A 14,654-nucleotide genomic window follows, 5' to 3' on the forward strand; every position below is an offset into this window, starting at 1 on the left:
GGCGGTCACACAGCGAGGCGGGTGGTTGAACTCAGTACCTTTTCTGTACGAAGCAAAGACCATACCGCTGAGCCACGATGTCCCAGAATACCCTGTATAGTACTCCTTCTCGGTAGATTGCTTCCCTGCCGTAGCGAAGAGACTTTAATGCATTGTGCAAGGGCGAGGTATTCCCTGGGACTCGGACAGCCACCAAGAGGCTCGTTTACCAACCCTCGCGCCAGCAAGGCCCGCCAAGGGAATTCCTCCGGAATGCATGATTAATGGCCGCTTAACACTTGCGAAGAGAAATACCGAGTTACCGGTATTGTTATCCCAATAAATGACCAGTGAAGTCCAGACATCCCTGTTGATTTCGAAAGGGGGGGAAGAGGAAGGCGGGCTGGGGGGGGGGGGGGGAAAGGGGGCGATTACGAGACGGATGTCGACTTGGAAAAGTAGAGGTTCCTCGGATTGCTCACGTCATTTCTGTTGAACTAGAGAGAAGCTTTCTTGATTCTGTGCCAGTAAAAGGAAAAATCGAGTGATTGTCAACAGACTGTCATATGGCCGTCACTCTGCACTAGTGGGACTATGCGGCATCGCCCACTTGCAGTGGACTGGAGGTGTGTCTCCAAACAGCTCCATTTGATTTGTCCTGCCAAAACATGAAGTAGATTGTACCTATATAGCCCAGACAGTTTAATTTGTTGTTTCAACTGCTCGAACTGACATATTTCTACAGTTGTGTTTGTGAACTGTGATCACAACAGAGGGCAGAGTTCGAAGATTCAATGCCGAAATTCGCCAAATACTTTTAAAAACAATAAATAGATAGATCTTGTCCATAATTTAAATAAATCGTAGAAAGATTGAAATAATGAACTCCCTTTTGTTTAAGAAATCCATGAACAAGGTTTGTTTCTGAATCATATATAGTTGATGTCACTTGTAAAGTATGACCCTCATGCGTAGGACTAGGCTGAACTGTAGTGTAGGAGTAGAGGACGGTCACAACCAAAACCACAAGAAATAACTAACTCATGCCTTTAGTTTATGATTTATTTATAAAATTATTTTTGTGAGTACTGATTGGTGATCATCTATCTCATTCTAAATGTCTAATTATTATAAAATGTTTGCCGTTGACTGCGATTCGGTGTTGTGCCGTTATAAATGCTAAGACAAGACTAAGAAGTAAGAAGAACTAAGGCTAAGGCCACATCTATTCACAGTTAGTATGAATCAAACCAAATTATGGGTTTGTAACATTTGTATTTAATAAACTATTTTTTATAATGGACATACAGGATGCTTTCTTAATCTCATACTTTGTTCCTTTTATAAGCAATTATAGACCAATAGGATTATGTCTTGTTCATTAAATGATCTGAAAAGACTTGGATTGACATGTGTGTATCTGATTTAAAAGATTGTTTATTTATTTATTTTTGTTGAGATGCATTTTTGATGTATTATTTTGTAAGGCTGAAAATGACATTATGCACGATTATGATCGAGTATGAATTGACTTAGATTAATTAAATCATAATACATAATTTCTTTTCCATTTCTCAGGTTTTAACCTTTTTACAAAACAGCCGTGCCTATTCACAAATAGCTGGAGTCAATGTAAGTACATATTACATTTTTAATATGTTGCCTAGCTTCAACAGTCTCCCTTGTGCAGCTATGTGGTCAAGTTGTAGGACACGGTTTTGGATTGGAAGGCCCTGGGTTCAGGCCTGCTCAGAGCATATTTGAGCCCTTGAAAAAGGCTCGTTACTCACATCTCTCACCATACTCAGGTGTAAAATGAGTACCTGACCATTAACAGCATTGTCTCTGTCAGAAAAAGAATTGTAATACACCTAACAGGTGTCATGTATCGTTCTACATGTTACGTGTTGCTGTTGGTCAGGGAGCCTTTGTAAAGTGCTTTGATGACAAGTAATGGATATTGCGCTGTGTAAATGCTCTAGTTTTTCAAATTTATTTTAGAAATTTACTTCATTGAACTTGACATGTGAAAGCATTTTTAAAAACATCCTATTCCCAGTTTATTTTCTTACAATTCTGTCCAATCAAAATTGATCCTTTAGTCTTCTTATTATGTCAGTGCACCTCAGATTCACTGAAAACGTTAAAAATCGCTGTTTTAAAAATATTTTTCTTCTATTTGACAATGCTAAATTCACCTTCCTTTAGAAGTTCATAACCACACACCTCGGTAACAGAGAGATAATCAAAACCATGAATACCATGACAAGTGGAGGCAAGACTGACATAAACATTTTAAAAATCTTGCATTGTTTTTCAAACTCAATGAGTTTTATTACACATAAACATTGTCTCGTAGACTGTTTTCACATTTTAATACACTAGCAATCAGGGCAGAGGGTGTGTGAATGTATGGCGAGTGTCAGTACACTCAGTATGATGTTTGAATTTGGTTCTGTATTGATTTGCATAACTAATTACTCAAAGCTATCCCACAACACTCCTCATCCCTTATGTTTCATTTGCATAAAATTATAAATTTATGCAAATTAAATGTAATATTTATGGAAAAATCTGCATATATAGTATTGATGCTTAGTAGTAACTATATATATTGTCATACATAGAACACACAGGTATTACATTCTGAGTTAATCATTTCAGTTTCTTTGAAGAGAAAAAGTGAGTAGCACACCGATTAAAAAAGTAAAGTAAGTTCTTGTCTTTGTTAATAACTTTGTTTGACAATGTCTGTGAATCAGGATGTGGTGATAGTCAGTGCGTGTCGTACTCCCATTGGGTCATTCCTTGGATCCCTCTCCACTCTTCCTGCCACCAAGTTGGGATCTGCAGCCATTGCAGGAGCTATTGAAAAAGCTGGTAGGTTTAGCTATAAGTTCATTATTCTTCAACATTAAAAAAAAAAATTATTTAGATTTAGTCCCCTCTGTGCTATTTTGAGCAATGGGCTGTCATCATTCTGTCCTTCTGTTATATCTCTTTAACTTTCTTCCAAGTGACAGCTTCAGGTACACCTACAACTTGAGCATTTATAGAGGGCATTCTCCACTAAACTTCTTCTTCTTCTTCTTCTTCTTCTTCTTCTTTTTCTTCTTCTTCTTCTTCTTCTTCTTCTTCTTCTTCTTCTTCTTCTTCTTCTTCTTCTTCTTCTTCTTCTTCTTCTTCTTCTTTTTCTTCTTCTCTTTTGCAGTCAACACCATGTGCAATACGAGCGCTGATTTTGTTGAATACTTTCAACATTGTTAAAGCTGTTCTACTGCTGGTACTGTTACTATTTCTTTTGGCAAAGTATTCCAGTCCCTTGTGTTTTTTAGAAAGAAAACTTTTTGCCTATGTGTGTCGTGCATGATCATTCCATTACATAGTCGTGTCACCTTTCCCCACTCCCTATCTTGCTTATCGCACAACAGGCATTCCAAAAGAGGCAGTCAATGAAGTCTACATGGGCAATGTACTCCAGGGGTTCCAGGGACAGGCACCTTGTCGACAGGCCACACTTGGCGCAGGTAAAGGAAGCATGTCATTTACTCAATAGGGGCTAGCTTAGCTCCAACAGAGAGCACTTTGCAATGAGACAATCATCCAAAGGCTAACAAGCAATTTGTAGGAGGTCTGATTCCATTAATTCCAGGACTCTTAACTCTCTTTAGTTCAACATAAATGGAAATCAAACAAATTTGTTAAATTTATTATTTATATATAAACTCAAGATAGTCGAGGACTGTTTATATTTTTTCTATAGTTTTTGTCTACAATAGATCAAAGGATTGAAGGTTCAAATCCTAGTGGATACAGTTTGATTTTTCTCAAATCAGTTCACGTTATTAAAGCTAGTAATGGTTTCAGATGAAACAGCTGGAAACTGTTTGTTATTATCGATTATAGATTTTTGTAACTTTATGCACATCACAGTTTATACTTTAGCTACTCTAGTAATGTAACTTGATATGTTATTATAATTTGGATGGTGTTATATTAACACCAAACCCATTAATGGCTTGCATTGGTTTCGATATTTATGTTACATCTTGATTGTACATGCATACCTGGGCATTCTCCAATCCTATGTTTATTGTTTTGTTTTTTGATTTAATAGTCATAAGGCGAGATACAGCAACCTCAAAAAGAAAGAAAAAGACAGAGCGTTATACATTGTAAATCCATTTTTAGCCACCAACAAAAACTATTATGCAAAAAATTCAGTATATTCAATACAGAACATTATTTCATAATGGAGGCAGTAGATGGATCTATTTATGGGTATGAACCTGAAATATTGCTTGTTACATATTTCGCTCTTTTCTTTTTTAAGCCGTCTATTTTACTTTTATTAAAGGTTTTAATAGTCCAAGATTTCAGGCAACTTAGCATTTACTTCAACTATTGTTTGTTTTCACTGAAGGTCTGCCAAACACCACACCAACGTCAACCATCAACAAAGTTTGTGCCTCGGGTATGAAGTCCATTATGTTGGCAGCTCAGAGTCTCATGTGTGGGCACCAGGTAATCGAAGTGAAACTTATACACATTTAAGACCATGATTTTTTAAATGAGCTTTTGAGCTTTTTTAGCTTTTTTAAAATATAGCGCAATATCTACTAAATGTGCTCAAAGCGCTTTACAAGGTGTCCCTGACCAACAACAACATGTAACATATAGAACGAAACACATGCCTATTGGGCGATATTACAATTTTGTGACAGAGACAACGCTGTCAAAAGGCCAGGTACTCATTTTACACCTGAGTACGGTGAGAGAATACGAGTAAAGAGCCTTTTCCAAGGACTCAACTATGCACCGAGCGAGGCTTGAACCAGGACCTTCCGATCCGAATGCGAGTGTCATACCACAAGACCACATAGCCGCACAAAGGCGTTTTAAAAATATTAATTACACCCTTATTAATAGGTATATTATGTGTGTCCCTGCTTCCAACCCATTCACCCCAGCAACATAGGTTATGGTGTACCTCAGTGGGAGTGTTTGAATGTACATTAAAAAAATATTTACGATAAGTAATGAAATGTAAGCTCCAGTTTATTAAATGAAGACAGATAATTTAATAAATTGAAGCTTACATTTCTATACTTATTGTTATTTTTTTCCTTCGGGCTTCAAGCTGCAACATTTTCATTGAAAATAGAGAGGAATGTATTTCTCAGAATGTAGGTTGATTGAGTCAGGTCTCTTGTTTCAAAGGGTAAATTTTATGTTTGACAAGAAAGTGAGAAGGATTCAAAAATAGTATGTCACAGAAAAGTAAATAGAAATGAAATGTGAATAGTATTAAGTCAAACAACCTTACATAACACACATGCACGCACACACACACACACGTTCGCTCACCCAAAAACAGAGACAGGCACTAATGAGCATATTCACGCACAGTTTATAATTAAAATGTGACTGAGAATTTGTTTTTCAGAAAATGTGTTCAGCAGGAACAAATGATTAATAAATATGTTACTCTCTGCTCTTTTATTATTTTTTTTTCGAAAATTGTTGTTAAATTTACTGAAAATCTAATGTCAGTGATGTTTAGTATTACATAAGGCCGCATGTAAGTTTTGCTGTAGTAAAATTGCAAACATCACTGATTGTGTGTGTGTGTACATGAGTGAATCACATTGAACGGATGTACTCAGTACTCAGCAGGTGAATTATGTGCAAATGACACAACAATATATGCAGATTTTAATAAACATTTGATTATTCAAGCAGACATCGATTCTATATTTGTGTGGTTTGGGGAAGAGCAATTAAATTTCAAGATAGACAAGTGTGAAATTTTGTATATAAATATAACCCTTGTCATTACTATTATACTGACATTAGTTGTTTCATAGCCATTGTCTGTAACAGAATTTGACAGGGATTTTGGTTTTATATTTGACCCACTTTTAACTTTTGACACACATACATATCAATGGTCGTATTGTACTAGGTCAAATCGTTTATTAGGAATTATTTATAGAAATTAAAAAAATTATAACAATAATATTTTTGTACCATTGTATATGTCAATTTAAGGCCAATTCCGGGATATGGAAATTATGTTTTAAGCTCCGTTTACAAAAAACCCAATAAATATTGAAAATGTGCAAAAGTGAGCAACAAGATTACTTCTTGGGTTAGAATCCTTGTCATATGTAAGGAGAAATTAATAGCCATGTATCTCCCGAGTTTAAAATATAGATGACGTTGTGCTGTATAAAATTATTCATTCTTGTTATGATGTGAACCAAAACAATCATTTTTATATTCTCTCATTTTTCCTTTACAAGAGGTGACATTATATTTAAAATTTACATTTCAAGATGCAAAAACTAAAATTAGACAAAATTCTTTTGATCATTGTGGAGTCAACATGTGGAAAGGCATTCAATTTGAAACAAAAAACGCTAGTTCCGTTGATTTCCTTAAGAAATTTATCTATCAAAAATTGAAATCATTTAGATTTGAATACAACTAATGTTTGTTTAAAAAAAAAATTGGGTTTGTTAAGATTGTTTCAATACCATGTCTATATAAGCCATTGGAAAGATATATAATCCTTATATTATTCCAGTTAGCTTTAATTAAAGAAGATAAGATATTATTCTTATCATAACGGCATTGATTTCCATCTTATCACTAATTATTTTTCAGGAAGTGATGGTTGCTGGAGGCATGGAGTCAATGTCTAATGTACCTTTCTACTTGAAGAGGGGAACCACACCTTATGGAGGATTCAATGCTGTCGTAGGTTTTTATTATGCTTATGGTCATTAGGTTACAGGTCTCAACCAAAAATGTCACATTTCCGTGTGTCAAAGACTGTTTCTTTTTGGGCTTTTTTTTCTTTCTTTAATCTGTTATAATTGTAAGGTTGAACTAAAAATATTTGAAAAATTGGATAAATATACTTTATTTGGAAATAGCGACCAATGATACAAAAATGGAATAGACATTTTTAGATAAAAAATGAAAACTTTTATACAATCATCATTTGTTTTAGACAGCTAATCACATTTTCCATTTCTATCTTAGTTTTTGTTTCTTTCTTCTTTTTAAAAAAATATAATTTGATGATCTCAGAACATGTTGTGGTTTTACTAATGTAATCAATCTCTTTCTCTTTTATCTCATCTTGCAGGATGCTATTGTGTTTGACGGCCTGACAGATGCCTACAACCATTGTCATATGGTATGTATGAATGACACACTTTACTTTACGTTAAGTTATATATTGTTAGATTGAAAAATTGTTTTAGTTGCTATTGGCTAGATTTAAAAAATATATTATTTGCTTTTTAAAATGTTATGGGGACCCGATAGCTCAATTGGTAGAGCACTCACTTCACACACAAAGTAAAGGGACCTAGATCAACGCTGGGTGCAATCGAGATTTTTTCTGATCCTCCTGTTCACCTAGCATGGGTAGCTGAGTCTGTTAGATTTGGTGGAAAGTACTATGCGATAGACTAGCATCCTATGCAAAGGATACCAATCAATTGCTATTCTCCGTTTCACGCTATATAAACCGGGATAAACTCCGGCTCGATGGGCCTAATGGCTCTGAGGGACTACTTTTTTTTTTATGTTGTATTTGCTGTTTTTATGTATGTTGTAAAGTTTACCCACAGAAATTGCTTAATGTATGGAAACGGAAAGCAATGATTGTAAAATGATGGCTGTTTTTACCTTTTCTCTAAAAGCACTTACATTGATCATTTATGAAAGGATTCCAAAAAATTCAATTATTTTTTATCTTATGAGCATTCTCAAAAGTTGAATTCTATCACAGAGTGTAATTTCACACTTGCTGGACACACAAAGGTGAATTTCACTAAACCTAAAAGTGCCTAAGTCAAGTGAGCCAGTTTATATATCTGTCATCTGCATTTTTTGCGGCCGCAAATATCAGGGCGATCCGCAAATTTTGGCAAATTTCCCAAAATTGGCAAATCGTGGCAAATTTTGGGAAAATTGGCAAATCGCGTGCAAATTTTGGGGGAAAAAAGAAGCAAAAACAAAATAACGAAAAAAAAAGTGCGAAACTTGAGAAATGTTGCAGCCTTGCCTGGGCCCAAACCAAGGGAAGCTACTCTCTACGGATATTGATCCTTTAAAATCTTTGTAACAATGCTATTCACAGTCATTTCATTTCCCAAGACAAATAAATCGAGTCACTTACACTTACAACTTCAGTCATGGATCGTTTCATCAAAAAATCTTCAAATAAGGACCCAATTTTTTGGCAAATTTTGGTCTTTTTGGGGTTTTTTTTTGGCAAATTTTAGGTCCCAATGTGGCAAAAAATGCAGATGACAGATATATGAGTCATATTTACCCTCTTGGAAATACTGTGTACATAGGACTCTTTCATAAGTTTTGTGGCATTTTACTTTTTCCTTATTTCAGGGCAATTGTGCAGAGAACACAGCTAAGAAGTTTTCAATTGGTCGACAAGAACAAGACGAGTACGCGATTAGGAGTTACACATTGAGTCAGAAATCTGCTAAAGAGGGACTTTTTAATTCTGAAATTGTTCCTGTGCAAGTCCCCCAGAGGAAGGGTGAGAGTTTTTTCAAAATGTTTAAATCACTTCAGACACTTGAATCCAGTTTGAACTTTATTCACTTCTGACCAAATGAAAATAAAGAAAAATTTTAATAATAATAATGATAATAATAATAATGATGATGATGAAATAATAATAATGATGATAATAATAATAATAATAATAATAATAATAATGATAATAATAATAATAATAATAATGATAATAATAATAATAATAATAATAATAATAATAATAATAATAATAATAATAATAATAATAATAATAATAATAATAATAATAATAATATAATAATAATAATAATAATAATAATATAATAATGATATCTTTATTGTCCATGAAGGCAATTTTTCATTTGGTTACAGCATTGACCAAGGACACCTACACCAGGTGTCTTTGGCAATGACATAATATACACAAGTGGACATGTATGAAACAAAAAATGCAAAATCACACACATGCCAATCACACAAATGTACATTCCGATAGATCTAATGAATCCATTTACCCAATAATTACAAGGTAAACTTCAGGCTCAGTTAAAAATCTTGACTCAAGCTAGGAATAAAAAACAGTTATTTCCTTATGAGGCTTTTATTAATCTATCAGGACCCCCTTACCATAATTTAAAAATATCTTTATTTACTCATTCCTACTTTACATACAGATATAGGGAAATTGATTTGATTTATTTAATACACTAATAATATCCATGATTTGATTTTCTAACTCTTAAAAATGGAATATTATCACCAGAACATCCATTTCTTCAAAGCAAATAGTTGCTTATCAGTTTTTCATGTCATACATTATCATCATCATGTTGTGGCATGCTTCACTGCATTCACGATCAAGGCTCTCCACTCAGCTCTCTCTGCATCTTCTGTACCGTGTTGTTGTTCCTTTCTCTGTCTCCAGCCAAACTGTCAAGCCGTCCAAAGTCTTTTGTGGCTGCTAGCTGGATGCTGTTTTTCCTTCCAAAATTCCTGTCATTATCAAGTTTTGCAACCCTTTTTACAGAATACAAAAAATACAAAATTCCCTTTATTCATCCCCAAGGGGAAATTTGTCTTTAGGGTCTATTCCAAGGGCAGACTGGAATAACCCAGACGTCAGCCGCAGTTCAGCGCTGCAAAGTGAGCTTGGGTGAGGTGACTTGCTCAAGGTCACACAGCGCAGCAGCGGGTGATCAAACTCAGTGCCTTTTGGGTACGAAGCAAAGACTATACCGCTGAGCCACGCTGCCCCATATGTTCCATCAACTTATTGCTCTTGAGTTTGAGTGTAAAAACATCAAATAGTTTTTGTGTTGGGTTGGTTTCGTGAAAAATCCTGAAAATGTTTGGTAAGGAAAGAGTTAATTTCTAATTTACTTTGTTGACTTCTACTTCATTCCAACATAATACAAATAACAAATGGAGGTGGTTGATCATAAATTATAAATTTCTCATGTAAACAGCAACCAATGTTAATTTTGTTACTCTTGAGTTTCATGTTTTTTGTATATTTTTTATTTGTATGCAGGAGATCCAGTCACAGTATCCGACGACGAGGAATACAAACGTGTTAATTTTGAAAAGTTCAGTTCTCTAAGACCAGTTTTCCAAAAGGAAGGAGGTGAGAATAGCTGGCAGTTATTATTTTGATATATTCATTCATGTGAAATTCACAGAATTCAAGAGCTATCAGACCAACTGAAATAACGTATGTCATATTTACAGGTTTTAAGCTGTGTTCCCTTTATAACATTATTGTTATGGCTTCTATTACTTTGTTCATCAATTTTGTATGGAATTTTAAAGAGTTCTTTCGACCGAAAGGAAGTAACGAAAGACAGGGGATGGCCCCAATTTTTATAATGTTAAACAGACAATAGCAATTGCTTTCTATCCTTTGATTTGAAAAGTACTTTTCATGAGATCTATCAGACCCAGTTACCCAATAAAAGTTGGGACAACAGAGAGGGGGAAGGGGTTGGCAGCAGCTAAAAATCTCGACCTGCAGCCAAGATAGATAAAGGTCTCTCCGAAGCGAGTGTACACCAATTGAGCTAGATCCCTTATGAAAGAAGTATTAAATCGACTGATGGATTTTTATCTTGAATTTTTAAAATTTATAATATCTATTTTCCCTAGTTTTGTTGTTGAATGCTACACTCTTTTTTTTTTTTTTTTCTTTATTTTTATCAAGATTCAAAATGTGTTTTGTAACAATTGTACACTGTTAATTATTTATTGTCATCATGATGCTGATTGTCAATTTATTTTTCATTTTTTTTACATGGAAAGTTTCATTGAAAATATAATGTATTTGTTGATAAAATTTATTTTGATGCCTGTCTTTCCCCCTTCAAGGCACTGTGACTGCTGCCAACGCCAGCACTTTAAATGATGGAGCTGCAGCCCTGGTTCTCATGACAGCCAAAGCTGCTGACAAGCTCGGTGTAAAGCCTTTGGCTAAAATTGTGGGTAAGATGATTTCAATTCAGTGATTCGTCTCTTCGTCCTATGGGCTGGGTGCAGTCAATACGTTTCCTCCACAAATTGTATAAGGTTTTGACATTATGTGTATCAAAGGAGTATTATCCCAGTCTAGATTGGACCCTAAAAAAAATGAATTTAGAACTAAAATGATAAAAATTACGAACTTTTTTGAGTTTTTTTACAATCTGTGATAATTGAATAAAATCCTCAAAATATTTAGCAATGTATCTTGCCTATTAATTCAATAGTTGATTATTTCATTTAATCATTCATTAATCCGTTGATTTATCCATTCATTATTTTATTCATTCATGCAATAATACTTACATCCTCCAATCCAGGTTTTGCGGATGCAGCCATTGATCCTATTGACTTTCCTACTGCCCCCGCCTATGCAATTCCAAAAGTAAGTTTCTCATGAAATATTTGAATTTTCATCAACAATTTGTTAAACTAAAAATCAGGACAAAATTGTTCATACACCCAGTGAAATAATGCAAAATAATTTGAGTAATTTTTAAAAACTGCAAATTTGATAGAATGTGATTGATGGCAAATTCCTGCTTCATGGATTTTTACAAAAAAAATCCTTGTTTTTATTTTTTTGTGCCAGCAAAGGAGGTAAACAGTTCTTGTACAATTCAATCCAACAGACTATATGTGGTATAGACGTTATAACTTCCTCTATGACCTATGTCTTACTTTTTCTTGGGTGATTTAATTGTAATTCTAGAACTTTTTACTATCCCATTTTCTTCCTTTTATACTGGCGCTAAATGTGTTGCAAGTGCCGTAAAACCCTTAAAAACACCCCCAAAAAATCCTAGTCATATGATTGGGATGCCTCATTTGCCTCTTTTATCCTCTGTGTGAGATTCTCTACCTTTCACAGTCTTGTGCCAGAGATCTTAAAGACCAAAGGTCTTTTGCTGTGTCTATTTCATGTTGACTTTGAATTTGTGAATTGTCTTTGGTTATCTTTTATATTTACCCCTGTCCAAGTGATGTGAAATATACATTCATGGCTTTGTTTGCGGATATATCTTTGTCTCTTCATACAACATGGGGAAAAGTTGTCATCGGGCTTCTAAATTGGGTACTGCATGTTGAGGACTTCTTTAGTTGTTTCCGGTGAATCTTATCGGGTTTTTGTACTTCACTTGTTAATCCCAAGTACCATAATTTGAAACAAGTACCGACTTCACAAGAGCTTTATATAATTAGATCTTTATATTTATTTATACTTTGTCTTCTCTTATCCAAACATTAATTATTTTATTGAGGGCTCCATCCTCTTTTTCTATGATCAGTGACCCTACATATATATGATATACATTGCACATAAGCTTGTACTTGTATGGTGGTTGCAGCGACTATTTATTTGTTATTGTTTTGTGCTCATAACTTATGAGTGTAAACATTTGATTCAATCGTATACTTGCAATATGAAACCATTGTACAAGTGTTATTGAATTTATAATGTTCTCCTATACATATCAGTTTTTGTTGTGTTCATTCATTGTTCTAATTGAGTTGTTTAATGTTTCCCTTCCAAAGATGTTAGACAGCTGTGGAGTAAAGAAAGAGGATGTAGCAATGTGGGAGATCAACGAAGCATTCAGTGTTGTAGTCTTGGCTAATATTAAAATGTTGGATATCGACCCCAACAAAGTCAATATCAACGGAGGAGCTGTTAGCATTGGACATCCCATTGGGTGAGTTTCACATTTTAAAGAAAAAACAAATTCCATTCTAGTAGTCTTTCAGCGCTTTAAGGCTCACGTAGCTGTAGTTTGTCCTGTTTTCTGTATTGATAAATAGATATAACATAAACTCACCACAAAGAACTCTCCGCAAAAGGTGATAGAGTTGATCATTGCTGGATTGACAGATGCATTAGAAAAAGACCTCAACTGAATACAGAGTTGAAATTGGTACTTTTGTCTCCTGAAACAAATGCTCAACCCAATTGATTCATCATGACTCCTACATCTTTTGTTTGTAAGAGGTTAATATATATATATATATATATATATATATATATATATATATATATATATATATATATATATATATATATATTGGATTATAATGCTATTTTCATTTCTAAACTTTTTAAAAAAATTGAATGGTGATAAAAGTTAAGAAGAAACTTTGTTAGACAAATTCTGTTTTTAAGCCCAGTCAGTGAAACGCAGCAGCGAGTTAAGGGTTTCACGAGTATTACAGTTGTCTTGAATTGAAGAGAAAAATAAGTTGTCCTCGAGGGCCATTGTATATATGAGGCCTGAATTTATCTGTAGTATGAAACGGGGACATAGATAGGAAGCTGGTATACAACAAAGTACTTTCCACCAGGTCTTGCTTAGATATTTAGTATTTAGCTACCCGATCACTGTTGGATAATAGGAGGAGTCAGAAAAAATATGTCCAGCTCAGTCTTTTAACTCTAAACATGCAGTTGGTAGAAAGAAGGAAAAAAAAAAAAGATGACATCATTAGAAAGAGAAAAGAGGATGTTATGTTCAGAATTTATAATTTTAAACCTATATTGAAATTTCAATTTGTTGTTGTTTTGTATCTCCCACCAGCATGTCAGGTGCCCGGATCACAGGTCACATGGTACACAACCTCAAGCCAGGAGAGTACGGTGTTGGAGGAATTTGTAATGGCGGTGGTGGAGCCTCATCCATTTTGATCCAAAAATTGTGAAATGAAATGTTTGAAATTTTGCAAAGGAATCGTTTTTGTTGATATTGTAGGACACTACGTGCAGTAAATGATAATATATGTGTGCAGATATAATAACTGTGGTTGTCAAAAGATTTTGCCAGAGTCCAAACTGATAGTGAATCTCAGTAATAACTTAAATATGTCTGAATTGGTATATTTGCTGTTCATTTAAGTTTTGAACAGATTGCTCAAAATGTTGACACTGCTATGAGTATGATTATAAACCATGTTGATATTTTTATGTGTGTTTATGTATATGTTTATGACATATAAGTTCTAGTATACTCTAAATAGTGTGAAATTCCTACCTAAAGAGATGAACATAATAAGAACACTTTAAATAAAACAGTGTCTATATATTCTTTTGAACCGACACTTACAAAAGAAGGAATAAATTGTATCAACACACATCCATTAAAATAAATAAAATTATCTATTACAGGTACTCACTCCTTTTTTTCTGCTGTGATCCTGAAGGAAATCAGGATCACAGCAGAAAAAAAGGAGTGAGTACCTGTAATAGATAATTTTATTTATTTTAATGGATGTGTGTTGATACAATTTATTCCTCTTAAACCTCACAAGAGGAATGGGACGTTCACGTTAAAAATGTAATTCAACCAGCATTAGGGATTTGCTTAAACACAGCCATCTTTTTACCTTCTTCAAAGACCTTTTCAAAATGGAAAGTATGAATATTTTGATGATTCATTGTTTACCGAAGTCTAGAAAAGTCCTGTATCTTTTCTCGTTAAACCTAGAGACATGCTACGTGAAAAGAAGAGAAATATTTGAAAGGATATGTTTCAACAGAAATTTGAGAAAGGCGTTCTGTAATGACATTCTTAATTTAAGATTTATTCAGTGCCATAGTA

General features: G+C 34.1%; 1 protein-coding gene across 1 annotated transcript; it reads left to right on the top strand.

Annotated features, from left to right (window-relative positions):
• Positions 1 to 726: 726 nt before the first annotated feature.
• LOC144968032 (acetyl-CoA acetyltransferase, mitochondrial-like) lies at positions 727 to 13,890 on the top strand. Its single transcript, XM_078905986.1, has 13 exons — positions 727 to 895; positions 1,558 to 1,611; positions 2,742 to 2,859; positions 3,411 to 3,506; positions 4,403 to 4,503; positions 6,649 to 6,741; positions 7,136 to 7,186; positions 8,404 to 8,557; positions 10,088 to 10,180; positions 10,918 to 11,031; positions 11,388 to 11,452; positions 12,604 to 12,761; positions 13,638 to 13,890. The coding sequence occupies exons 1-13, from the start codon at positions 860 to 862 to the stop codon at positions 13,756 to 13,758; spliced, it is 1,254 nt and encodes a 417-aa protein (XP_078762112.1). The 5' UTR covers positions 727 to 859; the 3' UTR covers positions 13,759 to 13,890.
• The last annotated feature ends 764 nt before the right edge of the window (positions 13,891 to 14,654 follow it).

This window comes from Berghia stephanieae, chromosome 3 (genome assembly GCF_034508935.2).
Source record: "Berghia stephanieae isolate SIO BIC M18660-M18661 chromosome 3, UCSD_Bste_1.3, whole genome shotgun sequence".
NCBI lineage: Eukaryota > Metazoa > Mollusca > Gastropoda > Nudibranchia > Aeolidiidae > Berghia > Berghia stephanieae.

Bases quoted from the DNA above. Each gene is read 5' to 3' on its own strand.
- LOC144968032 (XM_078905986.1), top strand. From the start codon at position 860: ATGAACTCCCTTTTGTTTAAGAAATCCATGAACAAG. The intron at 896-1,557 runs GTTTGTTTCTGA...TCCATTTCTCAG, and splicing joins TTAAGAAATCCATGAACAAG to GTTTTAACCTTTTTACAAAA. The intron at 7,187-8,403 runs GTATGTATGAAT...TCCTTATTTCAG, and splicing joins CCTACAACCATTGTCATATG to GGCAATTGTGCAGAGAACAC.